This window comes from Anas acuta, chromosome 8 (assembly GCF_963932015.1).
Source record: "Anas acuta chromosome 8, bAnaAcu1.1, whole genome shotgun sequence".
Classification (NCBI taxonomy): Eukaryota; Metazoa; Chordata; class Aves; order Anseriformes; family Anatidae; genus Anas; species Anas acuta.
Window position 1 is genome coordinate 9,512,352 of NC_088986.1, and position 25,194 is coordinate 9,537,545.

General features: G+C 50.8%; 4 protein-coding genes across 10 annotated transcripts; 2 read left to right on the forward strand and 2 right to left on the reverse strand.

The window, feature by feature from the left end:
• Window positions 1-538: 538 nt before the first annotated feature.
• Window positions 539-10,211, forward strand: LOC137860139 (vitamin D3 hydroxylase-associated protein-like). 2 transcript variants are annotated; one of them, XM_068690016.1, is made up of 15 exons: window positions 539-976; window positions 2,380-2,493; window positions 2,813-2,956; window positions 3,775-3,908; window positions 4,286-4,492; window positions 5,272-5,312; window positions 5,677-5,801; window positions 6,049-6,174; window positions 6,564-6,661; window positions 6,835-6,934; window positions 7,810-7,853; window positions 8,327-8,366; window positions 8,512-8,620; window positions 8,906-9,051; window positions 9,212-10,211. In XM_068690016.1, the coding sequence occupies exons 1-15, from the start codon at window positions 767-769 to the stop codon at window positions 9,335-9,337; spliced, it is 1,764 nt and encodes a 587-aa protein (XP_068546117.1). In that variant the 5' UTR covers window positions 539-766; the 3' UTR covers window positions 9,338-10,211. The 2 variants fall into 2 exon arrangements, with proteins under 2 accessions (XP_068546117.1, XP_068546119.1); XM_068690018.1 differs by lacking the exon at window positions 539-976 and adding an exon at window positions 2,079-2,199.
• Window positions 10,212-10,738: 527 nt separating this feature from the next.
• On the reverse strand, window positions 10,739-13,666 carry NSUN4 (NOP2/Sun RNA methyltransferase 4). 2 transcript variants are annotated; one of them, XM_068690019.1, is made up of 6 exons: window positions 13,532-13,666; window positions 12,851-13,257; window positions 12,400-12,554; window positions 12,081-12,235; window positions 11,437-11,561; window positions 10,739-11,226 (listed from the first exon to the last, which is right to left on the reverse strand). In XM_068690019.1, exons 1-6 carry the CDS (start codon window positions 13,631-13,633, stop codon window positions 10,953-10,955), a joined length of 1,218 nt encoding a protein of 405 aa, XP_068546120.1. In that variant the 5' UTR covers window positions 13,634-13,666; the 3' UTR covers window positions 10,739-10,952. The 2 variants fall into 2 exon arrangements, with proteins under 2 accessions (XP_068546120.1, XP_068546121.1); XM_068690020.1 differs by having other exon boundaries at window positions 13,536-13,641.
• A 1,210-nt stretch (window positions 13,667-14,876) lies between these two features.
• On the reverse strand, window positions 14,877-16,145 carry UQCRH (ubiquinol-cytochrome c reductase hinge protein). 3 transcript variants are annotated; one of them, XM_068690021.1, is made up of 4 exons: window positions 15,966-16,145; window positions 15,856-15,879; window positions 15,574-15,735; window positions 14,877-15,152 (listed from the first exon to the last, which is right to left on the reverse strand). In XM_068690021.1, the coding sequence occupies exons 1-4, from the start codon at window positions 16,128-16,130 to the stop codon at window positions 15,120-15,122; spliced, it is 384 nt and encodes a 127-aa protein (XP_068546122.1). In that variant the 5' UTR covers window positions 16,131-16,145; the 3' UTR covers window positions 14,877-15,119. The 3 variants fall into 3 exon arrangements, with proteins under 3 accessions (XP_068546122.1, XP_068546124.1, XP_068546123.1); XM_068690023.1 differs by lacking the exon at window positions 15,856-15,879; XM_068690022.1 differs by lacking the exon at window positions 15,856-15,879 and having other exon boundaries at window positions 15,574-15,759.
• A 93-nt stretch (window positions 16,146-16,238) lies between these two features.
• LRRC41 (leucine rich repeat containing 41) lies at window positions 16,239-25,111 on the forward strand. 3 transcript variants are annotated; one of them, XM_068690012.1, is made up of 10 exons: window positions 16,239-16,455; window positions 16,557-16,643; window positions 17,337-17,407; window positions 18,185-19,325; window positions 19,962-20,207; window positions 21,068-21,232; window positions 21,805-21,903; window positions 22,356-22,478; window positions 23,367-23,442; window positions 24,139-25,111. In XM_068690012.1, exons 1-10 carry the CDS (start codon window positions 16,239-16,241, stop codon window positions 24,371-24,373), a joined length of 2,460 nt encoding a protein of 819 aa, XP_068546113.1. In that variant the 3' UTR covers window positions 24,374-25,111. The 3 variants fall into 3 exon arrangements, with proteins under 3 accessions (XP_068546113.1, XP_068546115.1, XP_068546114.1); XM_068690014.1 differs by lacking the exon at window positions 21,068-21,232; XM_068690013.1 differs by lacking the exon at window positions 16,557-16,643.
• The last annotated feature ends 83 nt before the right edge of the window (window positions 25,112-25,194 follow it).

A 25,194-nucleotide genomic window follows, 5' to 3' on the forward strand; every position in this document is an offset into this window, starting at 1 on the left:
GACCATAGCTTTGGTTTGGGGGCTGATGTTGGCTGGGCTCTTGCCTTCAGCTCAGAGCACGGTTCTTGTGTGCTTGTGGTGAGAGGCGTCTGTGCTGGAAGGACCTCAGCAGTGGCCGTCTCAATATCTGATGGGAATATTTTGCTTCTGGACTGCAATGTTGTGGGATTTTCTACTCCTAAAGCAATAACCACATGCTCTGTCATGGGGTGGACCCACCTCTCCTTCTGGTTCGTGCAGGCACTGTGGCAGAGCTGAGCCCTATCTCACGGGCCTCCTGAAACAGCCTGTGGCTGCTGTGGTGGATGAGTGGGTACCCCACAACCACGCATCCTCTCGTCATATTGTCCTCATTCCTGTGCAAAGAAACCTTGAGAGTTCAAGCTGTTTTTTCCCCTTCTTCCATTGTCCTCCTAGGCTACACAGGAAACAGGAGTGAAGCTATTTCCTTGCTTCTTTTGACCAGCAGATCCCCCAGCCCTTCCTTCCCAGCAGAGAACTTCCCACAGTCCGGAGAGCCCGTATAAACCCAATACAGCCCAGGGTTCACTGGCTGTGCAAACTTAACCTTTTGCCTTTCTCCATCAATCATTCCCCACTGCATGCCCCCGTGAAGGCATCTCTTGCAGGGGTCAGCTTTGGATTTATAAACTACTTGCTGAGCTGAGACGCTGGTGCTGGAAGGAGCAGACCTGGGGAGGTGGGGAAGCTCTCTGCCTTGCTTCTCTTTCTCCCTCCATCCTCAGAGATCAGAGGGTCGAGCAAAATGATCCAGCAACAGCTGAGACAGCTCCTGCCAGAGCCAGAAGTGGCTCCTGCTGCTGCTCTCGGCCTTCTCTGCGGCTCAGCGGTGGCCGTGGCAGTCTGGAAGTGGCTGGGTGAAAGGCAGATCCAGCAGAAAATGAAAGAGGCTCAGAGGACCCGTGAGGAAGGTGTGAAGAAAATGGCAGAGGCTGTCCGGCAGTTCAGGGAGCAGGTAACCCATCCCTGCGGGTAGGCTGAGTCCCACCGGTGTGTCTTCTGACGTTGTTCTTCAGTTCCTGCTGCTAGGTTTTGTCACAGAGAGCCCAGGGGAGATGTTCCAGCAGCCTTCTCCAAGGGGAAAGGCTGCCTTGGGAGGAAGGGAGATCACTGCTTTTCTCAAGCTGTAAGATGTGGTGGGAGCCTACAGCCAGGGAGATGTGAATTACACACTGGAAGAGGTTTTGGACAACAAAGGTGATGAAGCACCGGATTTTAATCAATTCAGATCTTCTCGATCTTTAGGGATCTATAAATATCTCTCGCCTCTATGGGTAGAAGCAAAAAAGCTTTTTCTCTTCCTAACTCTTAAGTTTATACATCCATCCACACCCCTCTGTCTTTGGCTCTAAAACCTGCCTTCTAGATAGCTCTTGGAGAGTCTTCAAAGGAAGAATTTTCACCAGGATTCCCAGCAAGTGAGGCCTCCCGGCCCACCAATCTGCCCAGAAGAGACTTGGCCTAACTTAACACTAATGAGGCACAGGGCATTTAACTTCTCCTGTGAGCAACCAGGACACAACACGGGGATGAATGAGGCAGGCACCCAACCAGCATGGATGTGGCCCCAATTCCTGCAGTTCTGCAGCACTCATTTCTAACCCCCCTCTCCTCCCTGCTCCGTTTGCTTCTGCGTTTGTGCTGGTTCAGCCAGATCATGTCTACACAGGTAATGCACTTGGAGACAAATCAAAGCAACCACAGTGATATATATCTTTACAATCTTTTTTCTTAAAACTTTAAAAATACATATTTATATATATATACGTTAGAAAAATGGTGTCTCTGAGAACTGCCAGTTGTCTTCACCTAAGCAGAGTTCACCCACTTGTGAGTCTTTATTGATCTCTTCAGTTTGCTTGGCCTGAGCTATTAGATGTTTATTGCCACCCCAGGTTGATGCCAGGGCTGTCAGCACAGTGCCTGTACCCATACCAAGGGATGAAGGGCCAGCCTGAGACTTGTGTGCAAGGACTTTGGTACCTTTAAGGCACAAGTTGGACTCAGTGATCCTTGCGGGTCCTTTCCAACTCAGGGCATTCGTCTGACCAGGTCGCTTTGCTCAGATGAGATTAACTCTGAGTCAATGGATAAGTCCCAGAGTGTGGGAAGGGAGGCTCAGATGTGATTGTGAGTGTCCCTCACTGCAGTGGATGCATGAAGGTCTTCTACACTCAGGTGAAGCAATCATCAGTTCAGAGTCTGAGCCCCCACATGCATGATCTGCCTTTCTGGCAAGCTCTGTTGTTAATGCTGGCAAAATACAAGGGACTTATCTCCTGTGAGACATGGCACAGACCCCTGCCATGGGTACCTGGAGATGCTGTCCTGCCATTCCTCCTCATCATCATCTTTCAGGTCCCCGGTGCGCAGACAGATGCCATCCTGTCCCTACCCCTGCTGGAACTTGCTGGGAGACTACAGGAAGGGTCCTTGTCCCCCAAGACCGTCCTCTACACCTACATAGAGAAGGTGAGTGCTGTGTGCAGCATGAAGGGCTGTTCTGCCTGCTTTGGAGTATGGGCTGGTGACTGAGAAGACTTGTTGGAGCTGCTGATTATAGCAAGTCTTTAATCCAGCAGATATCAGAGGAAAGACATGAAAGGACAGGGATACCTCTGACTCCTGGGTCGTACTCATAACGAGATAGCCCTCTGAGATGGTCTCAGCTAGGATGCTCTGGGAGGGGTTCCCACTACCACTTGCTTCGAAGATCCAGATAGTTATTGAATATAGTTATATCATTAAGATGTTCTTAACTAACACCTCTTCCTCTATGTGTCCGGCAAAGGCCCTGGAAGTGACCCAGCAGACAAACTGTGTGCGACATTTTATCCCAGAGTGTGAGGAGCAGCTCCAGGAGATACAAGGGCAGAAGGAGAAGGGGCTTCTCTACGGCATCCCTGTCAGCATCAAGGACCACATCGGCCACAAGGTGCTTCCCTGAAGCATCCCATCATGAGCCAGGCTGGGTGGCGGTGTGGGGGGACACAGAGGGTGGGGAAGGGGCCCGATCCCTCCTTTGCTTATACCGCAGGAAGCCTGGCTGGGCCTGGGGCTGTGGCCCCACATCTCATTGCAGCTGCAGCTCTGGCAGTTAAGAGCTGCTGATCCCCTCATGTGAGGTGCGTGGATCTGGTGGGTGCTTTCTTTGAACTGAGTTAGGCCAGACAGAGTCACTGAAAGGGCAGATTTCAGTGACTCCACTCATGTTGGTGAGAGCAGACTCGGCATTGATCTCACAAGCAGTTCTCCTGCCAGAAGATAAATCCTGAGCAAAGGGCCCCAGTTGCACATCTGTTGCAGGGCCTCCATCAATGAAAAACCAAATGATTTCTCCTCTGATACATGGGTGAGCACAAGCTGGGCTATGTGGTGTTTTGAGTCATAAGTTGGACTTAGGCTTCAGGCTTTGCTGTATGATTGATAGGAACAGGGCTCAGCTTCCAAAAACTCACTGGCAGCAGGAACCATTAACCTTGAATCCCTGCGGACCTGTAGCTTGCCCGCTGAGCCCTTTAGCAAAACAAGACCCAGGCACCAGAGCTAACTGAAAAAGGACCACAGGTTCCAAAGCAACCTTAAACCAGTAAGTGCATAGCAGCCCTCTGCTAAGGATGGAAGGAGAGGGAGTGCTTGGCCCTTCACGAAGAGGAATAGATTAGTACTCCCCAAGTGGGACACCAGATCTTCCTTCCAAAACTGCAGGGGAACCATGCTGACCCTGTCCACTGTCCCTTCTCCTCTCTGCAGGGGCAACTGTCAACTTGTGGGCTTGTGCAATACCTGGGCACTCCAGAGCAGGAGGACAGCGTCCTAGTCAAGGTTTTGAAGAGACAGGGGGCCATCCCATTCGCTAAGACCAACGTGCCGCAATCCCTCTTCAAGTAACATAAATCATTAGAAATCTCTCCTCTGGCTGTGCTCCTGAAACCAAAACCCCTCCTGCAGGTCATGGACAGGCCCCTTCCTGTCTCCTAGGATGTTTCGCAGATGAGTCCCTCTTCCATTAGCTGCCACCTATCTCAGTTCAACTGAAAATGGCTTTTCTATAAGGTTAAGGGGAAAAAAACACCGTGACATAAGAAAAACTAAGTGCACTTGTTCATGGGAAGTGGGGCTCATAGGAATGAGCCTTGTCCCAAAGGGTATATGGGGTGGATGGAGGGGTTGGCTATGCTGCATAAGCCCAGTGCAAGAGAGAGACAACAAAGTCAAGGTGCTAGACTCTTCCAGACAGCTTGTTTGCTGGCTTTCTCCTCAGCTATGACTGCAGCAATACCATCTTCGGCCAGACCCTGAACCCCCTCAACCACCAGAAGACCCCCGGAGGCTCCTCAGGAGGGGAGGGAGCTCTGATCGCAGGGGGAGGCTCCATCCTGGGCATCGGCTCGGATGTTGGTGGCAGCATCCGCCTGCCATCCAGCTTCTGCGGGCTCTGCGGGCTCAAACCCACGGCCAAAAGGCTCAGGTAGGTGCTGGGATCTGCCCTTCCCACTCTGCAAGGAGCCTGCAAACCCACTCTGCTCCTTCCCAAGGCACAGCGTGTCCCTCTGAGCTCACACCTACCTCGTGCATCTACCCACTGTGTTCAGGGAGGGCTCAGCACACGGATGGGTCTGCTGTTTGGTCACACAGGACAGCATGTCCTTGGCGAGGACATGGGAATTCAGACCTGCCTGAGTGTCAGTCCCTCGGTCTCTGAAAGTAAATAAAGGGAAAACCTAACTTATAAATTAGAGACAGAGAGAAAATTCTTTGGACCATACAGTCAAGTTGCCCTCAAGCTGCAGTTTTGGAGGGACGGATGCTAATTGCCAAATTCAGCAGAAGGATGATGTACACAGCAAGTATTTGAGGGAAAAACAGGACAGTTTCATAAATGCTGGCTTGCTTTGCTCAAAACCTTTCCCAAGAGGCAATATTGCTAGGTTCTGCCTGGAAACAGCAGTGCTTTCACTGTAAAACTGACATGGAATTTAAAAAAAAGAGGGGCTAAGGTGGTTCAATAACTCCAAGAGGGAACATTTTTGGTTAAACTACAACTAAGAGTTGTTGTGGTTTAGATTTTTTATTTATTTTTAATTTGACAAAAATTTTCTGTTTTACTCAGCTCAGATCAAATACTTTTAATAATTTATTTCTGGTTCAGGTCCTGAATGGAAGACCACAACGCTCTATTCAGATGTATTGAGAATATCTCCCTCTTACTGGAATTACAATATACTTTTTTTTTTTCTTTTTCCACAGCCTGTCTGGAGTGAATGGCCCAGTCAGTGGGATCCTGTCTGGTATGTGAATTTCAATTTTTTTTTATTTATTTTTTTTTCTATATGCTGTGACAAGCAGGAAGAGTGGAATGTGGCGGCTTTGTAGGGCAGGATGAGACTCTGGCCTGGGTTCAACAAGCCCCGGTGCAGACTGCCATGGCTCCTGGGGGTCACCTCAGAGAAGTTATATCACCTCTAAGGTTTTAAGTCATCCTCTAGACCTGAGAAAGGCCTGAGGCAGCCAAGACCTGTGTGGTGGCCACCTAGAACACCCCACCTCATTGCTTGATGGTTCCTTGCAGTCACTGTGGCCATGTGGAGGGACAGACCAGTGCTTGGCACACTCCTTTGCTTACTATGGACATTTCCTCTCGTCCCATACCAGTTCCCTCTGCACTGGGGCCGATGGCGAGAGATGTGGACAGCCTGGCCCTCTGCATGAAGGCACTGCTCTGTGAGGAGATGTTCCGGCTGGACCCCACCGTGCCCCCCATCCCCTTCAACGAGGAGGTGAGCCTGGTCCTTAACAGTCCTACATGCCTCAAGGATCCAGTTAGCTTTATAGTACTGGTTTCTAGTAGCTGGCTAGATCTCTTTGAGGGCACGATTCATAATCATCAGTGGAAATAAAATGGTGAGCAAAAGCAAGTAGTTATTATTTCCATTCTCTCAACTGGAGTGTGGTTTATCTGACTGAAAGACCCCAGCAAAGGGTGGGGAGGAAGGCAACGTCAGACTGGTGTCTCCTTTGCTCCAGGTGTACTCAAGCTCTGCTCCTCTGCGGGTCGGGTACTATGACACCGACGGCTTCTTCCCGCTGCCTCCTTGCATGCGCAGGGCAGTGCGTGAGACCAGGGAGGCTCTGCAGGCAGCGGGGCACACGGTGAGCACCACCACCACACACTCATCCCCACAGGGTGACCCCAGCTTTGCCCCTTCTTGCTGTAATCAACCTTCAGAAGCTGAACAGAGCCCCCAGGCCCAGCTGTGGGATAAGTAACAGAGGCGCCATTTTAAATTACCACGGCACTGAGGGGAGGGTGATCGCCTGGAACAGTGGGGGAGGAGGAATGGAGAGGTCTCAGACCTGAACCAAACAGCTGCCAGGGACAAATAATCATATGGAGAGATGGCTAAAGGGCTGAAATGGGCCCCTCCACCAGTGTGTGGAGCCCCAAGAGGCTTCTGCTCTGCCTGTGAATGTATCCCCAGTCAGGCCTTGGAAATTATTCACATCCTCAGGCTGCCGCATAATTTTGTGTTTTGGTGTAGCTGGTGCCCTTTTCTCCACTTCGGATCCACTATGTCATGAATGAACTGTTTCTGAAGACATTTTTTGCTGATGGAGGCCGTGCTTGGTTGGATGAGTTGTAAGTAGGAGCCCTCTGGTAGGAGTGCTCTAAAACACCCCTATCCCCATGCCCCTGAGCACAACACACAGGCACAACCGGCTCCTCTCACACCCCAAACAGGAAATATTTGGGTTTCTGAGAAAGGGCAAACAGCTTCTCTGGCATGATCCCCTCCTCTTGTCATCTCTCAGCACAGGAAACATTGTAGATCCAAGCTTAAAACCACAGGTGACTTGCTACAAGATCCCAAGGCTGGTGAAGAAGCTGCTGGCTCTGATTCTTAAACCTCTGGTGAGTTCCTGGCCTCCGGCTCAAAGCAGAGAGGTGTCAGCAAGGCCCTGAGATGCTTAGAAGCGTGGTGGTGCTGGGAGCCATCTCTAACTGCAAACACAGGGATTTTAGGCCAAGGCACATGCTGTCACTTTGGAAGGCCTTTTCTAGAGCCCTGCTGGGGTTTATCCAGTGCAAAGGGAAATGAGAAAAGGACCACCAAAGAGCTGTAAAGAATAATGCAGAACCCACAGCAAGTGGTTCTTCAGATGCTTTATCTAGTGGTGCCCAGTTTCCTACAGATTCATGCGTTGGGATTAGTACAGCAGGGGAACTCAAGCTTGAAGCTCTATCCCTGCTTTGAGGCCTTCCAAAGAGCACACCTTCACAGGGATTCATGGTGATTAATAAGAGCTGATCTGCACTGCGGCCCCATTTGTACAAAAAACATCCTCTTATCCTGCATCCTCCGGTTTTCACTGCCCTTCTCTCCAGTTGGGTTGTTCTCGGCTAACAGGATCAAAAATGTAGCAGTGTGTGGGAGGCAACCAAAGTGCTTGCAGGAATCTTGTTTCTATGAGACACCAAGAAAAAAAAAAAAAAAAAAAGTTTGATTTATCAGAAATAAGCATCTTGGTTCAGGTCAATGCATTCCTCTGTGAGTAGGAAATAGTGAGCTGTAAGAAAAAGGGAAAAAAAAAAAAAAAAAGGAGAACCAACAACAAGAAGTTGGAAGCCAAGCAAAATGAGAACCATGTGGAGCATTCTTAAGCAATGTCATCGACCTTTAGTGCAGCAGCCCCATAGAGTCAGGGCACAAGCAGAGGTCTCCTGGGATGGCACAAATTACTGCACCCTCACACCATGCCCCTAACAGGATTCATTTGCCTTTCCAGTTTCCCCGCCTGGCTGACTATCTGAATGCCTTGTGTGGAATGAGGTAAGACAGCACTGTCCCAAGGGATGCTCATGGAAATGAACTATGTTTTCTCCTCTAAGTGTCCACGATGGAGTAGGGGGCACTGGGTTCGCAACAGGCTTTCTGCAGGAGGTTTCTCTGTCCTGGACAAAGCTTCAGCCTTAGGAACAGGTCTCCCCACTTCCCTAGTGTTACACTGCCCCTAGTGTTACTCTGAAAGGATTAAGGGACTTGGACAAGGTCGTACAGGAAGCTTGTGGCAGAGATAAGCACTCAATCCAGGCTCACAAGAGAAACCTTCTCTCTTCCATTTCCAGACATTTGTTGCTTAACAGCTTGGCTAAATGCCTAAGGAAACTTCAGAGAAATTGAGGAAGACGTATTGTTTCAAGTAATTGCTAAAATCACTGAGGTTTATCAACCTGGAGGATTATTTAAGCAGTTTCCCCTCTTCTTAAAGCTTAAAAAAATGTTACTATGATTTCCGCTTGCAGGTCAGTGAATGAACTGTGGAATCAACAGCATCAAATAGAGGTATGTTTTGAGGGCTTTTTCTCTCAGGCATCATGCGATGAGTTGAGGCATTATGGTGTCAGTTTGGCAGAGAGGAGTGGGGTCGGTGCCAAGGTGTTCCAGGCGTGGACATGGCCTCAATGTCATCTCCCCTCTCCTCCCACAGGCGTACCGCTCGCAGTTCATCACCCAGTGGAGGGAACTCCAGCTGGACGTCGTGCTGTGCCCTGTCCTAGGGCCTGCCTTCACCGTGGGATTCCCGGGGAAACTCCTCCGTAAGTGAGCCTGGGACCTTCCTGGGAGGGGAGAGGAGCACCGTGGAGCTTCACCACCAAAGCATTTTATGGGCATTAGGAAGGAAAAGCAACTACCATAAAGCTTGGCAGACACCTGGGTGAGGTGGATCTGGTGGCAGTTGTTTCTTGCAGTAGGACTGGGACTCAGGGATGACCAGCCCTGGGCAGTTTTGCCTCCCAAAAGCAGCTGGTTCTCAGGGCATCAAGGAACACTTCTGAAATTGAGTCTGTAGCTGCCTCTGTTGTCTGTTTTGCTTCTCTCAGCTGCTGTCTCCTCCACGATGCTGTACAACGTCTTGAACTTCCCCGCTGGGGTCGTGCCCGTCAGCGTGGTGACAGAAGCTGATGAGGAAGAACTGAAGCTTTACCGGGGATGCTGCGATGACTCCTGGGACAGGACACTGAAACAGGTACGTGACGTGGAAAGTGGTGGAGCAGACTTCTGGTGGATGTTCAGGGTAAATGTTGCTGAAATCCGTGGTTCCTAAATGTCTGTCAATATGGGCACAGTGCAAAAAAAATCACTTATTGAGCTCCACCAGGTAACCCCTCGCTGTGTCCCCTCTGCAGGCTGTGGCAGGAGCCGTGGGGCTGCCCGTGGCCGTGCAGTGCGTGGCCTTGCCGTGGCAGGAGGAGCTGTGCCTGCGCTTCATGAAGGAGGTGGAGACCCTCAGCCGCGGGACGGGAGCAGCGTAGCCTCTCCAGTCCCAGCTCTGCAGGGCCAGAGGCAGCCGAGATGCAAACAGGGCAGCTCTGCATCAGTTTCCCCTTTTGCAATCTGAAGGGCATAGATTCCAGCAAGGAGGGAAGGAGGAAAGAGAACACATTTCCTGCCCTTCTTCCTGCTGACAAGCACAGATCCTGTAAAGGACACAGCAGTTTCCTCAGTAGCCATTAAAAGGACTGCAAATCTGCCTCGCTGTCCTCTGTCTTGGCTGAGACGCTGCTGGATCCACCTCTATAAACAGCTCAGCAGCTGAGGCAGAGACCAAAACATCAGCATAAATCCTCCAGCACTTCATCATACAAACCCTTCACAACACCAAACTCCTTTGTTGAAAGGAAACCCTGCCTTGCCTGCATCACATTCTTCCTTGGAAGAAAAATGAGAATATCTGAAGACTCCAGATGGACAGTGCAGCTTCACAAATTATCCTGCCGTCTGTCCCCCACCTCTCCTGCTGCTCATTCTCCTTTCTCCCCGTTTGCCCCAGTAAGCTGATAGGGCTGGAAACAACCAGTTCCTTTTGCTGCACTAGTGACTGTGCAGTGTTCCCCACCAGCACACTCTGCAGCCACACTGGCACTCGTGATGTGATGCAGAGGGCTAGAATGTCTAATGTTGGGTTCAAATGATCAAAAATCTATGAAGTGCACCTCCCTGAAACAGTGGGTATGGGTGGGAGCTACCCTCAGCAGTATTTTCTTGCTGGCACTGGATGTAAGCATGGGCTATTCTGCTGAGGCTAACAGCCCTGCTGGGAATACAGCTGTGTCTCTCTACCCTCTCAATCACTATTTACTTGAAAAACATAATAAAATACAGGTATTAAGCGAATGTTATTGTAAACTTGAGTAACCCTCCGCTGACGGATGAGATCATATGAGTGCACAGTTATTGCCCAAAATCATGCAGCTCCCCACTGGACATTAAGTGGTATCTAGCACACGTGGCAGTGCTCACACCTCTCTGTCTGTGGGAGATGGCAACAGTCACTTGCCTCTCCACAGCACTGAGCTGTTTCCACCAGCAGGTATCAAGCATCACAGGTGTATTTTCAAGCCCAGTGAAGCAGCATTCTTAAGAACCTCTTCTTTAAGGACCTCAGGCTGCTTTTTCTAACAGCAGAGAGGTGATAAGCAGAGACAGATTATGCAGATGGTGAGATCTGGGGCAGAAAGCCTGAGATCCCCAGATGGTGTTTATTATCCTGAACCTGCTCACGTAGGACAGAAGCAGTCAGATGCAAGGGAGAAAACAACATCTGCACAGCACTATTTATCCTGTTCTGAGACAGGTGAACTGCTCCATCTGATTGAGACCTCTCTTTCCTAGATTAAACTCCTCAAACAGACAAATAGGCAGCAGACTCCACAGCAGGTCTTTCTCATTTATTCTCTGTCTGCAGTAAAAAGACTTCCTTAGAGATACTTTAATACAAAAAATAAATATCAAGTAGCTTCTCTTTCCCTGGAAATCTAGGGTATTTCATTACAGCCAGCAGCGGGGAAGCAAGTTCCACTTGAGATGGCCCAAAGATGCACAATGAGGAAGCTGGAGCTGCCCGAGAGCCAAAATCTGCCACCCCTTCTATGCTCGATGTAACTTGCAGAAATAGATAGGTCCAAAGTTGGCTGTGAGGTGAGGAAGAACGAGCTCCCCCACCCGGCAATCTGAGGAGAAAGAAAATGTGTCCTGAAAGAGCGTGCGGAAGTGGCTCAAGTCCTCAGCGTGGGTCGTGATGTTGAACTGTGTTTCTGCAATTTCTATCGCTCTCTCGATCACGTATTCATTCTGCAGCGGGGAGAGGGAGCACGTAGAATACACCACGTCTCCTCCTGGCTTGGTAGCAAGGATCCCAGAACTAGGGGATGAAGAACAAACACACCATCACAGGAGGAACAGGACAGTGCAGGACACTGGCACTGAAATCAGGAAGCCAACACACAGCACATATGAGGTGAGGAGAGCTTTGTACAGGTACACACAAAGTAAGAAGAGGTTTCAGTGCTGACAGTAACGAGAGCTGCTGTTGTAACACAGCTAACAACAAAACAGTGTCAAGCTCACTCACATCAGCAGCTGCAGCTGCAGCATTGGCAACATCTGACGCTCCTTGGTTCTCGTTCTGTGGAAGATGTTGTTGTCTGTCTCCATCACAGAGTGCCTGTCCGTTGTGCAGGGCACGTCCACGAGGACCTGCAGCAGCGGAGATCCTGCATCATTTTTGGCCTCAGATCGAGCTCAGAGGTCACCCAGCACCTCACCCAACACCTCCAACCCTGCCATGCTCCAGGTAATAAAGCAAAACTCCTGAGGGGACACCTCCTGGTGTAGCAATGCCCCCTCTCCCAAGCAGAACAAACCACTAAGGAGCCAGCATAGCCCACCAGGCTCCTGCCTGACAGGGGAATGGGTACGGGTTGAGAAACAAAAAGCAACCATCTAAGTTTCATATCTAACCCCTTGCAAGTGAAGAATTAGGATGGGATATTTAGGTACAGCTCAGATAAAGGTACAGCTCAGGATGCCCATACTCACCAGATGCTGCAGAAAGGGTATAACTAGAGGAAATACTACTCTGTATGTGGCTTAGTCTCAGCATTTCAGGCTGTGCAAGGCTATACAATTATACTGTTGGATGAGCTGCTGTCTTCCTCTGAAACAGGAGGAAACTGAAATAGTTGGGCTTATCTTCACCAGTTTTCAGTCACTTACCTTATGGAAAGTCCCACCTTCCAGCTCTGCCCAGTCCCTTCCGTCGTACGACGTGACACTCACAGCTTCCCTGACGTTTTTGGGAACGTAGCTGCTGAGAATCTGGTACAATCTCTTTGTGCGGGAAATGGAGATGTCGTTGGCTGCCAGATGCCCTGGGGCGAGAGGAGAAAACAGCATGCTGAGAAATTCACTCTGGAAAAATATACACACAATTCCCAACTCTTATAACCACAAAAGATTAACATGCAGACAGGCAGCGCTACGTACCACAGCACGCTTTCCCATCCCAGTTCTATTCAACAGCCCCTTCGCTTACCACAAGCCCCAGTCTGCAGCAGAGCCAGAGTCTTGCCACCCGGAGCTGCACAGAGATCAAGGACGAAGTCATCCGGCTGCACGTTGAGGGCCAAAACGGGCAGGAGGGATGCTGCGTCCATCAGATAGTAGCTGAGGAGCCCCAGAGAGTCTGGCCTGGAAACCACCATTACAGAAAAGCAAGCACGTGAGGGAACAAAACAAGTGGAGGTTAAGAGGGGCACGTAGAAAAGCTGGTGCTAACACCCCGAAACTGGCAATAGCAACACTGGTTTGTCCTAGGAACAGTCAACGAAATATTATTAAAGGCCTAGCTGGGGATAGTCTGGCACCTCTCAAAGCCAAGTAAAATTGTTTGTTTTTTTTCAAAAATGCAACTTCTTTAGCTAGTTGTATCTCGTGTGCTACATCTGGTTGATATCAGTGCAAAGAAAACAGGAAAACCACCTCACCAAGCAGGACGAAAGCGCGTGATGTCCCCCCTGGGGAAGGTGTAGCACTTGATGTTGGAGCCGATGGGGGCAGGCGGTGGCGATGTCCCTGCCGGTGTCACCGTCCTGCCTCCACCATGCCCCTCCAGGGACACGCTCTCCCCCTCCTCCGCTCCCACTTCTGAGCCCTGCAGCAAACTCTGCGCCTTCCTGGCAGCTTCGGAAACGAAATCGGTGGCGTTGTGCAGCTCCAGCTCCTGGGCGGCGTGTTCGGCAGAGGCGAAGCTGTTGAGCAGGGCGCCGTACTTCTGCTCGCACAGCAGCGCGGCGCGCACGGCCGGCCAGCGCTCGCCCAGCTGCAGGCCGTAGCTGGCGTCGAAGTGGTGCAGCGCCAGCCGCGTGGCGGGGATGCGGGGCGCCGTGGCAGCCTGGGGAAGAAAATTTTGGGGTGTGTGTGAAGAGATAAAACCTCCAAGAGACAAAATCCCCAACATCACGGTGACCTCCAGCCACCGCGCTTCACTCGGTGGTCTCTGCGCCGCCATGCAAGGAGGGGATGGGCTGCAGGGAAGAGGGCGAGCATGCAGAAGGGTGGGGAGGAAGGAAGATAAAGGGGTGCAGCAGGGATAAAAGGGGGTGCAGGAGGGCTGAGGGGGGGCAAAGCCAAACTACACGGTGCCCGGGGAGCGGCGGCGCCCTCACCCACTTCTCCTTGTGGCGGTGTCGCCGCGGCGCCGCGCTCAGCCCCGGGGCCCCCAAACCCCATCGCAGCAGCGGCAGCAGCGGCCTCCCCCCCATAGCCATGGCCCCGAGGCCCCCCCACAACCCACGGGCACCTTCCGGGGCGGGCCCGGTACCGGCAGCGGGCGGGCGGAGCCCCGGGAGGCGGCCGCAGCCGCACGGGGGCGGCAATGGGATGGGGATGGGGATGGGGATGGGGATGGGGGAGCCCCCCCTGCAGCAGGGTGATGGCCACATGTTAGCAAATCTTGCACCACTGGGGAAATGGAGAGGGAATAAAGTTGTGCTAGGGTTGGGGTGGTGCTGGGGTTAAGCTCTGTTTGGGTGCGTTAGGGGCTGAGCTCGGGATCCGTCAGAAAAGGGGTGATGCATTTTGGAGGTGATGTTGGGAGAGCTGAGGAAGCGTTTGCTACACAGCTAAACATCGCTGTTCGTTCCCTGCTCCTAAATATCCTACCCCAAAGGGAAACAGCGTGATTTTATGAGTTGGGCTCAGTGATCCTTGCAGGTCCCTTCCAGCTCAGGACATCCTGCAATTTATGAACGCGACCCCCCTGCCCCAGGCTGGTGCTTACCGCTGATGCCACATCACAGTGCAGCAGTGCCCAAGTCACCGATGCACCACTCAGGCATCATTCCCTGCTCCTGCACTCAGTAATAGGGGGAACCACCACCCTGCCTGTCTGCAGCCCCATGATCAGTTGTACCAGGACAAGACACAGAGCTGACCACAGCAGAGGCTTCTCCAACCTCTGCTAGCAACCTCTGGGGGACACCTGCCAGATATCCCCAAAGGCTCATGAAACAGAAGTGGCTTCACCTCACAGCTTTCTAAGGGTAAGAATCGGGTATCAACTTTGGGATTAAATAGCACTAAAAAAATAAAATCACAAAAAAAGGTGTCTAAAAAAAAAAAAAAGTAAAAAAAAAAAAAAACAAGACTTCAAATTTTTAAGTAATTCTATTTAGCTGTTCAAGAATGTTACAAAAATGATGTTTCTTTCCTATAAAAAGTCAACCTTTCATGCTTTTCCTCTGGAAGGCAGCATTTTTGGAAAAACTGGTTTAGTCACAACTTACCAAGTAAACAACACCGGTCTTATGGGGCTCAGAAATGTCTTTGTGGCTTCAACAAATTCTTACCGATCACAGCAGCCACCGGTCACTGAGGCTGCACAAGGACATTCCCACAAGTGAGGAAAAGTCTCCCCATGGACACACAGGTGGGCTCTGACCCCCACTCATTTTATCTTAACCCAGTACCAGTACAAGTGAGAACCAGAGACTATGAAATAAACCAAGAGCATTTCCACAGGAACTTTGAATGTTTATTATGGAAAATTACAGAACATCAGCATGGGTTTTCTGTAGCTGCACATCTTCCATGAGAACAGATGCAGTGACATGCTGGCAATCGGTCACTGCCACAAAGCGGCTCTGCTTTTACTTCACATTGACAATAAACAGGCAGGAAGCAGAACTGTGAATCCATGAACCAACGAGAGTTTTCTGTCAGATTATGGAAGCAGATGGACAATCGCTCCAGTGTTCACTTCAGCTTGGTAAAGAGCTTGTGAGCAACCTGAAAGAGAAGACAAAGCACGCAGTGACTGACAGTTCCTCTTCAAAAGGGCTGGAAGTCAGCAGGGTTTTACCGCCCATCTCTTGGTTTTCTGGGCCCTCTTGCAAGAAGTCATTCCAGAAAACTAGTGAGATTTCTTACAAAGCTGCACCTCAGATGAAAAGGGGTTAAATTGGGAAAGGCATATACAACACTGAGATAGCAAAGTGCCACCTGCATGGCAAAAACATTGTTTGACATTGTTGTTTAGTAATCTACAGAATTTAAGCTGGATCTGCTGTAGCAAGTAGGAGAAACGTTTAATAAGAAAAAGCACCGACATTCACAGCTTTTTGGAGATTTTGGAGTGACTCGAGAGCTACCCAGCATCACACTTTCACGCTCAGGAGCCTGGCTGAGGGCCGGCCTGCTGTGCACTTACGCAGTGGTCCCTGGCGTGCAGGAAATCGAAGAGCTCCTCGGTGCACTGCTCCTCCGTCTGGGACCTGGAGGACACCCTGGCGTCACACAGCTCCAGCCGCTCCCTCGCCTTGGCGCACTTCTCCGTCTGCTCGCAGTGCTCCCGCAGGGTGGTCAGGGGGTCCTGGGGGGACACACAGGGGCTGTGCTGAGCACAGGGAGCCCCGCACCGAGCCCCTCACGGCTCAGACCCACCCGTGGGGAGCCCGTGAGGCGAAGCGAGGGGCCCTCAGCCCCGACTTACCACCAGCTCCTCCTCCTCCTCCTCCTGCGGGCAGAGCACAGCACAGCCGTTAGCGACACGAACGGGCACCGAGACGTTTTTTGCCCCATCCCCATCCCGTCCCCGCTCACCTCAGGCTCCCCTCCGCGCCCGGCACCTCCGTGCAGCCCCATGGCGGCCTCAAAGGACTTCCCACGGTCACCGCCGCCCGCCCCGGCAGCGGAAACGTCCCCGCAGCGCCCTGCGCCCTCCCCGCCCCTTCTCAGCGCTTCCCCTCCCAAAATGGCAGCCGCCATATCCCCTCTTCACAACATGCCCCTCGCTTTTCTCCTCGCTGCTCCTCGCAGCCTCCAGGAGCGGTTTGACAGCGGGGCTCCCCTCAGGGAACCGATACCGGGACCACCATGGCCGCCGTTCCCCTGCTCCCCCTTTCCCGCCTTGACCTCCCCAAGATGGCCGCCCGCCGCCTCCCCTCTCAAAATGGCGGCGGCGCGGCCCGCCCCCGCCCCAAGATGGCGGCGCGGCGCGGGGCGATGGCGGCGGAGGGGCCGAGCAGCCTCCTGGCGCTCAGCGCCGTGGCCGTGAGCCGCAGCATGGCGGCCCTGGAGCCCGATGTGTGGGGTAAGGAGGCGAGGGGAGGTAGCGGCATCAGGCACGGGAGCGGGGCGGAGGGCCGGGGGCCGGTCCTTCAGCTGCCGCCGTCTCCTTCTCGCTCTCCGCAGCGCTGCCCGGGCACCTCCTGAGGGGGCTCCTGCCGCTGCTCTCCGTCTTTCGTCTGGAGAGAGCCGAGGCCGCCGCGAGGAGAGCAGGTGCGGCCGGTGGGGATGGGGGAGAACCGGGGGACCCCCAAAATTGAGCCGGTGGGGAGAGGGTTCCTCGTCCCGTCTCGGAGGGGGGGACCCCAAATGGCAGGGAACCCCCTCACGGACCCCAAAGTGTAGGGATCCCCCCCCCCGACTGACCCCAAACTGTAGAGATTTCCCTCAAAGAACCCCAAACTCTAGGGACTCCCCTCATGGACCCCAAAGCTGTAGAGACCCCAAAGCGGTAGGGACTCCCCTCACGGACCCCGAACTCTAGGGACTCTCCTCGCAGACCCCAAACTTTAGGGACCCCCACACACACACACTGACCCCAGGCTGTAGGGACTCCCTTCACAGGATCTCAAAGCTTTAGGGACTCCCCTCACAGACCCCAATTTGTAGGGAGCTCCCCCTCATGGAACCCCAAACTGTAGGGACAGCTTCACGCTGCCCAACCAGACGGGAATACCCCTGTCAGGAGGCATGATCCCAAGCCGGAGTACCCTATAACTTTTAAATCCCCCTGTCTTTACCTCCTCACATTCAACCTAAGGACCATTAAACACCTTCCTTGTCCTTGCCCGAACCCCTTTTCCCTCAGCTTCCCCCTCAGACAAGCACCAAGGGGCTGAGCTCTGCAGCAGGACTTGTAGCTGATAAGAAGGGGTGATACGTTTGTGTTTGTGGGTTTTTTTTCAGGGCTCTCCACGCAGCCCGTCTGGCGCAAGCTGTGGGATGACGTGATGAAAACCAGGCCCCCCAACTCGGAGGTGAGGGAAGCGGCAGGGCGCTGATGTCCCGATTCTGCTGTCCGCTGAAGGGTTTCTCTCTGGAGCGTGTCGCTGCTCCCGGTCGCTGCTGGCGTTTACGTATAGGTGTCTGTAGAGCTCAGAGATGTGGCCCTGGTACAGAAATCATTTGGGGAAACAGTTTATAATGGGACGTGCAGTGTACGCAGCCTTGATTTCACACCAGTGAGTGTGCTGAAGAAATAAACTCTGTCTTTTCAGATGCAATTCTTAGGGAAACAGAAGATAAAAGCCAGTATCTCCTGTCACACTCACACCTACGCTTGCAAAAATGTGCTGATGTATTAGAAGGTGCTGGAAAACCCTGACAAGAGAGTGAGTTTGAAAGAATTGTTTTGTGTATGAAAACTAAAGCTCCATCAATTCAGGATCACAAAAGGATGGTCAACAACCAACTTGTGTAGTCTATAAATAGACACTTGGGAAGAAAATTCCCAAGTTTTGGTTTCAAAACACTGAAATATATTTAAATTAAGCCAGAAGCAGAATGAAAAGATAGTGACAAGAGCAATTCAGTTTTTGAACAATTAACACAGGGGAAAAAAAATGGATGGAAAGAAAAGGATGCTGAAAGCTAGGAATACAATCTGAGTAGTTTTGCTGGACACTGTTTACCAGTGTAGCAGACAGCAATAATTTGATTTAAACAGAATAAGAGAAATTATGGCTGAGTTTTTGTTAGCGTGGCGCTGTTCAGGAGTTTTTATCCTGGTTGACTCTAAGGTAATGTCATTGCAGAGTATAACCTGCTGGAGGAAGAAGTTCCTTGAAACGTTCTTCTCAAACGTCCTTCACGGTGTCTTGGATGTTTCCTCTGACTGGCGTCTCAACGACCATCATTTCTCACCGCTGCTGCACAGTTCACCCCACGTCACGCAGCTCACCCTGTGCAACATGCTGCAGGGCGCCGTGGAGCTCACTGCTGAGCACAACCAAAAAGTGCTCGAGAACCTGGCCCACTCCCTGCGGATCCTGAAGTTCCAGCACCTCCTCTCCTCAGACCAGTCCGTCAGGCATTCACTGGTTTTACTTCTTCACCGGCTGATTCACCACGGCTCGGTCAGCCAGTTGTCCATATATTCCTGGCCTGTTCCTGACACGGTTCTTCTTGTTCTCATTTTGAGCATGAGCGCTGGCTTTTGGCGGTCAGGAAATGCTCTTGCCTATCGCAGCAGCCCGTGTGGCCTTTGCAGAGAGGAGGGCAATGCCCAAAGCCAGGGGTCAACACGAGAGCAACCAGAGAGGGAGGGGAGCGATGGGGAGAACCTGAAGGGATCCTGCGGGGCTCTGAAGGAGGCTGATGTGCAGGTGGAGCGGGATGGACAGGGGGCTGGCCAGAACTCCGGCCTCTCCGGACTGAGCTGTCCTCTGCAAAACCAAGCGTGTGAGGAGGCAAGCAGCAAGGTGTCCTGTGACCATGCCAGCATTCAAGGAGAGTCTTCTTGCTGCTCTGAACAGCTGTCCTGTCACCCAGTCCTTCGAAAGTCTCGCAGACGGCTGAAATCTGCAGTAGGGAAGAAACGCCGCTGCCTCAGACGCAGCAGGGGACTGTGTGCTGACCCGGATGACCTGTATGATTTTGTTTTTACTGTTGCTAGAGAAGACAATTCAGGACTACTTGACAAAAGCAGCATCGCAGACGGAGAAAACGCTGGGAACTGGACTAGTTCCTCCATTGGATCTCTGTGCTCTGGCAGTGCTGGCTGTAAGAAAAGAGGCGGATCTGCTGGGATCTTTCCTCTGAAAGCTGCTCACCGCTTCCGAAGTGTGTCCACGCTTGAATTGTGCTCCATCCCTTTGACTGGGGACACGTGTCGGACTCTGAGTAACCTGCTAAGCTCCTGGGTGTCTTTAGAAAACCTGGTTCTGTCTTACAACGGTTAGTGGTGCGGACAGGGCGCTTCCTTCCAGCTGCTGTCTAAGGGTCTGACTTACTGCTCAGGCTTACCCTGATCTTATTTGTACTGGAAGGGGCAGTATTGGTTCCTGATCTTGAGAATGGCATTGGTAGAGAAGTTTAATGAGAGGGAGGACTTGTTTGAGGGCAAGAGGAATAAGAGAGGAACCTTTATTTGTCAGAGGAAGTGGTGCTGGGATGAAAGCATAGAACTGCAAAAACATAGCACGTCTGGGTGGAGAAAGGAGAGGTGCAACGTAAGCCCAGTAGGACCACAAGGGCAGATGGGGTGGCCAGGAAACAAAACAGAAGATGAACCAAAGCCTGGTCAGGTACCAGCTCCACCTTCCTGGTGGGAAAGTGAGCCGGGCCCTGAGCCTGCCAGTTTTTCCAGGCTGGTGGATTCCTGTGTATGCAGTCAGTGCTGTAACTTAACATGTGGATAGGGCATACCTAGAAGGAACCTTCTCTGGCAGTTTGTGAGTTTAGCCTTTGGCTCCAGTAGCTTGGCTGGACAAGCTGAGCTGAAAGCTCTGCTGTTGGTGGAGCTCCAGCTGAGCGTGCATGGTGCCTCTGCGCAGGCACATCTAACTCCTCTCTGTACAAACGCTGTTCCAGGCCTGGGTGCGAACATCTTCTGCATCCTCTCGGGGCTCCGGGCCCTCTCCCGACACCCGGACTGCCGCCTCCACGTGGTGCGCGTGAGTGACGTCTTCTCCCACATGCCCTGCATGGAGCTCGTTCGCTGCATCCTCAGCACCCTTCCCCAGCTCCACACGCTCTCCGTCAGCTTCGACCTCAAGAACCAGCTGGAGGGGAATGGGCCAGAGGGGAATCCAAGCTGCAGTGATGCAGAAATCCCAGGTAGGAAACAGATCCTGAGCGATGCACAGGATGTGGCAGGCAGATAAGAGTTGTCTTGACATACAAGAATTGAGCTCTGCATTGTCACCGTGGCGTGTAATTAAGTGATTACAGCCTCACCTTCCTGATTCAGGTGGTGGTGGTGGTGTGCGCCCCGTCATTTCCAGTCTGTGATGCTCTCTGTGGAGCCAGAGTTTTGGACAAAGCACCTTAATGCCACACCAGCCTGCCACAACATCGGCTTTGTACAAGACCAGACCCAACCTGCCCAGCAGCCCACAGGGAGCATATCCCACCAGATTTTTAAATTGTTTAGGAGCTTCTGCTGTGCCCATGCCACTGACTGTGAGGCTCCAAGTCTTAAAACTTTTAAGAGGGAAAGCTTTTCTTGATGGTCACAGCACCAGAGGAGATGGCAGTGCTGTGCAAGCTTCTGAGTAAGTCAGGGAGCTGCAGCAGGGTGTTCTCAGCTCACAGGTCTCTCGTCACCCTTATTAGCTCCTGAACAAACAGGGTAAAAACTAGTAACTAACCCCTGAGTCAGTATGGAGTGGGGTCAGCAAAGGGTTGTGGTCTGGGAAGACACTGACAGGTTTGTGCACGAAGGGTGGCCTTTTCTCAAGGACTGTTTCACTGCCAGAACACAGCAGGAATTGGTGGTCTTGCAGGATTCCTGAAATAAGGGGTCTATATTACCACAGGCCTGAGTTCCCATATGGTGCTATGGGGCCAGCACTTGCCATCAACCTAAATGAGACACGTCAGGCACACGGATCCTTGGTTGCTCCAGGACCTAGCTGCGTTGAAGACAGGTACTCCAGACCAAGTTCTTTCATCGTTGTTTGTTTTTCTTGCCTTAGAGAGCTGCCTGGAGCAGCTGGAGATCCGATTCCCCAGGGAACCTCTGCACACCATGTTCCTGCTGCCAGTGCTTAAGGCTTCAAAGTCCCTCCAGCAGTTGTCCCTTGACAGCGCCACGCTGCCCTCTTCCCAGGAGCTCGGGCTCCTTTTGCAGGCACTTAAAGGTACTCTGCTATCCTGCAGGTAGCTGAACTGTGACACGGAGCAGTTCCTTGCTGTGCTCTTCTATCCTAGGAGTGGCTGCTTGCTTTTTAGTTGGCTCAGACTCTACAAGAGCCTGTTACAGCTTCCTCTTGCTGGCAGTTCTGCTGGGTGAAGCTTCAGTCTAGAAGCAGTTTGGCTGCATTTGTGGGACTCTGCTCACAAACTGCTAGGGAACACCTGGCAGCAGTCCTGAGGTGCTCAGGTGCCTGAACCTCCTTTATCTAAACTCTGGGCTTTTGCCATGTCCATGTCTTGCCAGTCTTTTTAGCATGGAACCAGTTCAGGTGGGTCCATGGCTTCAGTGTGAACATCCTTGGAGTCATGAGAAAAGGAAATGGGCGTCAGCCAGCCCATTTTCTGTGCTGAGCTCATGAATGCTCTGCACAACAGGATGGTTTATTTTTAATTATCCACAATCCAGCACAGTTTATCCACTGCTGAGTAGTTTGTGGGTGTTAGCTGGTAGTTGGGTCAGATTCTTTTTATCCTAAGGCCGTGCAGTACTTGACCTGAGAACTCGTTTTGGTTTCAGAGTGCAATCCAAGCTTGAAGAAGCTGAGCTTTCACGATGTGAACCTGGCTGACCACCAAAAAGAAGTTCTGCTTTTGCTTCAGGATCCCGTCTTGCAAGGTACAGCAAGCTCCTGGGCCTTGGTGCCACAGCTGGCTGTTTTGGCTGGCTGGCTGATGTTTAAGAAATGATCTTCAGAAGGTTTGGCCAAACGTCAGCGTCCCAGGGGCAGAGCTGTAGATGCTGGCAGAAGGGGAATGTGTTGGGTTCTGTGTGCCAGCAGGGCAGAGAGGATCAGATGCAAAGTTAGTCTGTGCTGCAAAGAGGCCTTAGCTGTAAAAAAAGGTTTTTAACCTGCAGAAGACATCAGCCTTTAACTGGGTCAGCTGGCAAAGCCACCTCCCTGGTGCAGTGACTGCTGTCTTCACGTGACAGAACAGCAGTGATGTCGTGTGGTCTGCTGCCAGGGAAGCTTTGTTCTTGCACATGGAGCTATATGCAGGGTGTAATTAAGGAATAATGAAGCACACAGGGAGTTACTAACATGTGCTGTCAATCCATTTCTTCTGTAGAAATCTCATTCTCTTTCTGCCGGCTGTTTGAAAGCTGCACTGCTGAGTTTCTGACGGAAATCATCAATACAGTGAAGAGAAATTCATCTTTGAAAAGCCTCAGACTGCCTGGGAATCGCCTTGGTGCGTATTGTGGATGTTGGTCATGACCTCGGACCAGCTCTCCTGGAGTTAGCTTCAGGGTTGGAGTTAGAACCATTCCTAGCTGGTGCCAAACTTAACAGCTGTGTGAGCAGAGTCAGCTTAGTCACCATTAGCTCATAAAATGAGGGGGCTGAGTTAAATTTTTTTTTTTTCAGTAGCACTCAGAAATGCACCAGGAGTCTTGGTGCTACAGGGACATTACGGTTATTTTTCTCTGTAGCTAAAGCAAGTATCAGCAGGAGTTCAGATCTGCTGAATGCTGATCTGCTTCAGCCTCTGACAGGAATGGATACAGCAGCAGATTCACTACTTCTCGTCCAGAACCACAGATTTTACCCAACTTTGGGCCTTAAAAGCATTAAAAACTCATTAGGCACTGGAGGGGTAGGAACTAGTAAAGGTTATTTTAAAGAAGTAAAACCAAATTTACAGCAGTAATTGCCTTTATGGATTACAGACCATGTAGAAATGTCTGAGAAATGAATTTCAAATCCACCCAGAATATTGTTTTCTGATCTTTTAATGAAATAAAACAGGAAATCTTGGGAGCACCTGAAATGCACTTAATTGCCAAGATTTTTGTTTAAGCCTCTGCTTTTGTCTGTTTCAAAACAAAGCTGAATTTTAACTTGCAAAACAAAATCCAAGACTTTTTTCTAGTAAAACAACCTGTCCCATCAGCAAACATTTCTAGCACCTCAAATACTGTTTGGGGGCTGAACTCACTTTTGGGGACAAACTGAAGTCCTTTGTGTTGTCAATGCATCTTCAAAGCCACCTTTCTGCACTGCTCCCACCCCCAAAACGTTTTAAATACTGAGGATCATTCCCAGTTTGCATCTAACAGTTGCATTTCTCCCCTCTTAGGGAATCACAGGCTGGTTGCCCTGGCAGACATTTTCTCTGAAGATTCCTCCTCTTCTCTTTGCCAGCTGGATGTCAGGTATTCTGCTGCTCTTAACACACTGTACTTATTGTTTCAGGAAGTCCAGGAAAAGCCCAAGCAGGGTTTTGTTCCTTCCTTCAGGGAATGTGTGCACTAGAAAAGCTTAGAGAATGCTGCGCTGTGGCTAGAGAATGGGCACTTACAACCTCAGAGATCTCCAGTGTCTCTGAGGCCAGGCCCTTCTCCCTGAGGGGTTGCTCTGCACATTTCTAAATGAATCAGGCTCCATCTTCAAAGCAGCTTTCATTTTTTGCTCCCCTGGGAGACTGCTGCATCCCCTCCTTGCTCTGAAGGTTAGAACTGATGGATCTACATACATCTATTCACAGGCATCAGCATGAACAGCTCTGTTCCCACCACCCCAGCACAGGGAGTGAGTGCTGTCATTGCCCCTCTCAGATCGTATGAATGCCTCTGCGTTCCTTTCATCATCTTTGTTTTCAACCTGAACTGCTCTTTTTTTTTGAGCCTGAATGGCCCTAAACAGAGGCAGTAACCTGCACTACTGTGTTTATTTTTTAAACTGACATTAAGGGATCATTTCTACTTTATACTGTAGAAGGAAGCTGTATTTTACACTGAAACATCCTCCCATCCTTGCAGGGGTAATTACTAGAGGGGGCAAGTGATTTAAACTGCTCAAATTGCAGCCTAGACTCCTAATGAGTTTTTTGTCCTCCTTTTCCTGGAAAGCTCAAACTGCATTAAACCTGATGGGCTCCTGGAATTCACCAAGAAGCTAGAAGGCCACATCCAGCAGAGAGGGGGACAGATTCAATTCACCCACCTCCGCCTCTTTCAAAATTGGCTGGATCAGGATGCTGAGACAGCTCAAGAAGCACTTCGGCGTCTCAAAGCAGTGTGCAGCGTGGTCAATGACTCATGGGACTCTTCCCAGGCCTTTGCTGACTACATCAGTGTCATGTGATGGACACAAGAGGAGAAGATAGATCAGCTTGAACTTGGTCAGTTCTGTCCATGGCCAGTAAGACTTAACACAGGTAGGGTTTTCTTTCCATGGTTCAACCAGGGTGCAGCTGTCTTGTCGCTTTTCTGTTCCTTTGAAGAAGAGGTGCCACAGTGAAGCAATAGAGGTGGCCATTTATGTCAACAGCTGTATTTCCAGTTTGTGTGTCAGCTCCAGTTTTAGACTTTAAATGGGTTAGATGCATCAAATAAGCTTCTGTGACATCCTGCAGATCTCCGGACAAGCAGTTATTTATTTCACTGGAGTTTTGTACAAATTCCATGTTGGTTCAGCCAATATCTCATTAATAAATATCTCAGTCCTTCAAAACAGCAGAAGCTTTCTGGACATGGACCCTGACAACTTGATCTAGGTTACCCTGCTTTTGAGCAGGGGGGTTGGACAGAATGACAGCCTCAGCCAGGTGATTCCTGAAATAAGAACTCCTCCCTCCACTTCAAATGAGTAATTAAAAAACGCTAAATAAAGCTCTCACATTTGAGCTTTTGTTTGGAAAATTTTACTTCATAAGAAAATTAAACAGCAGGCTGCTTTGTATATAATTATTTGCAATCATTTATCAAGGTGTCTGGGAAAAGAATTCTTCTCACCTGTAACTCCATATCTGCACTCATTTTTCAGGAGTTTTGAATAGTTTGTTTTGTAACATTTTTATAATAAAAACAGAATTAAGACCCATCATGTATCATGTGTGTGAATTTTATTACTGGATAGTAATAAATTAAAACACTCTGCTAGATCTGGGGATCCCACCCATAATA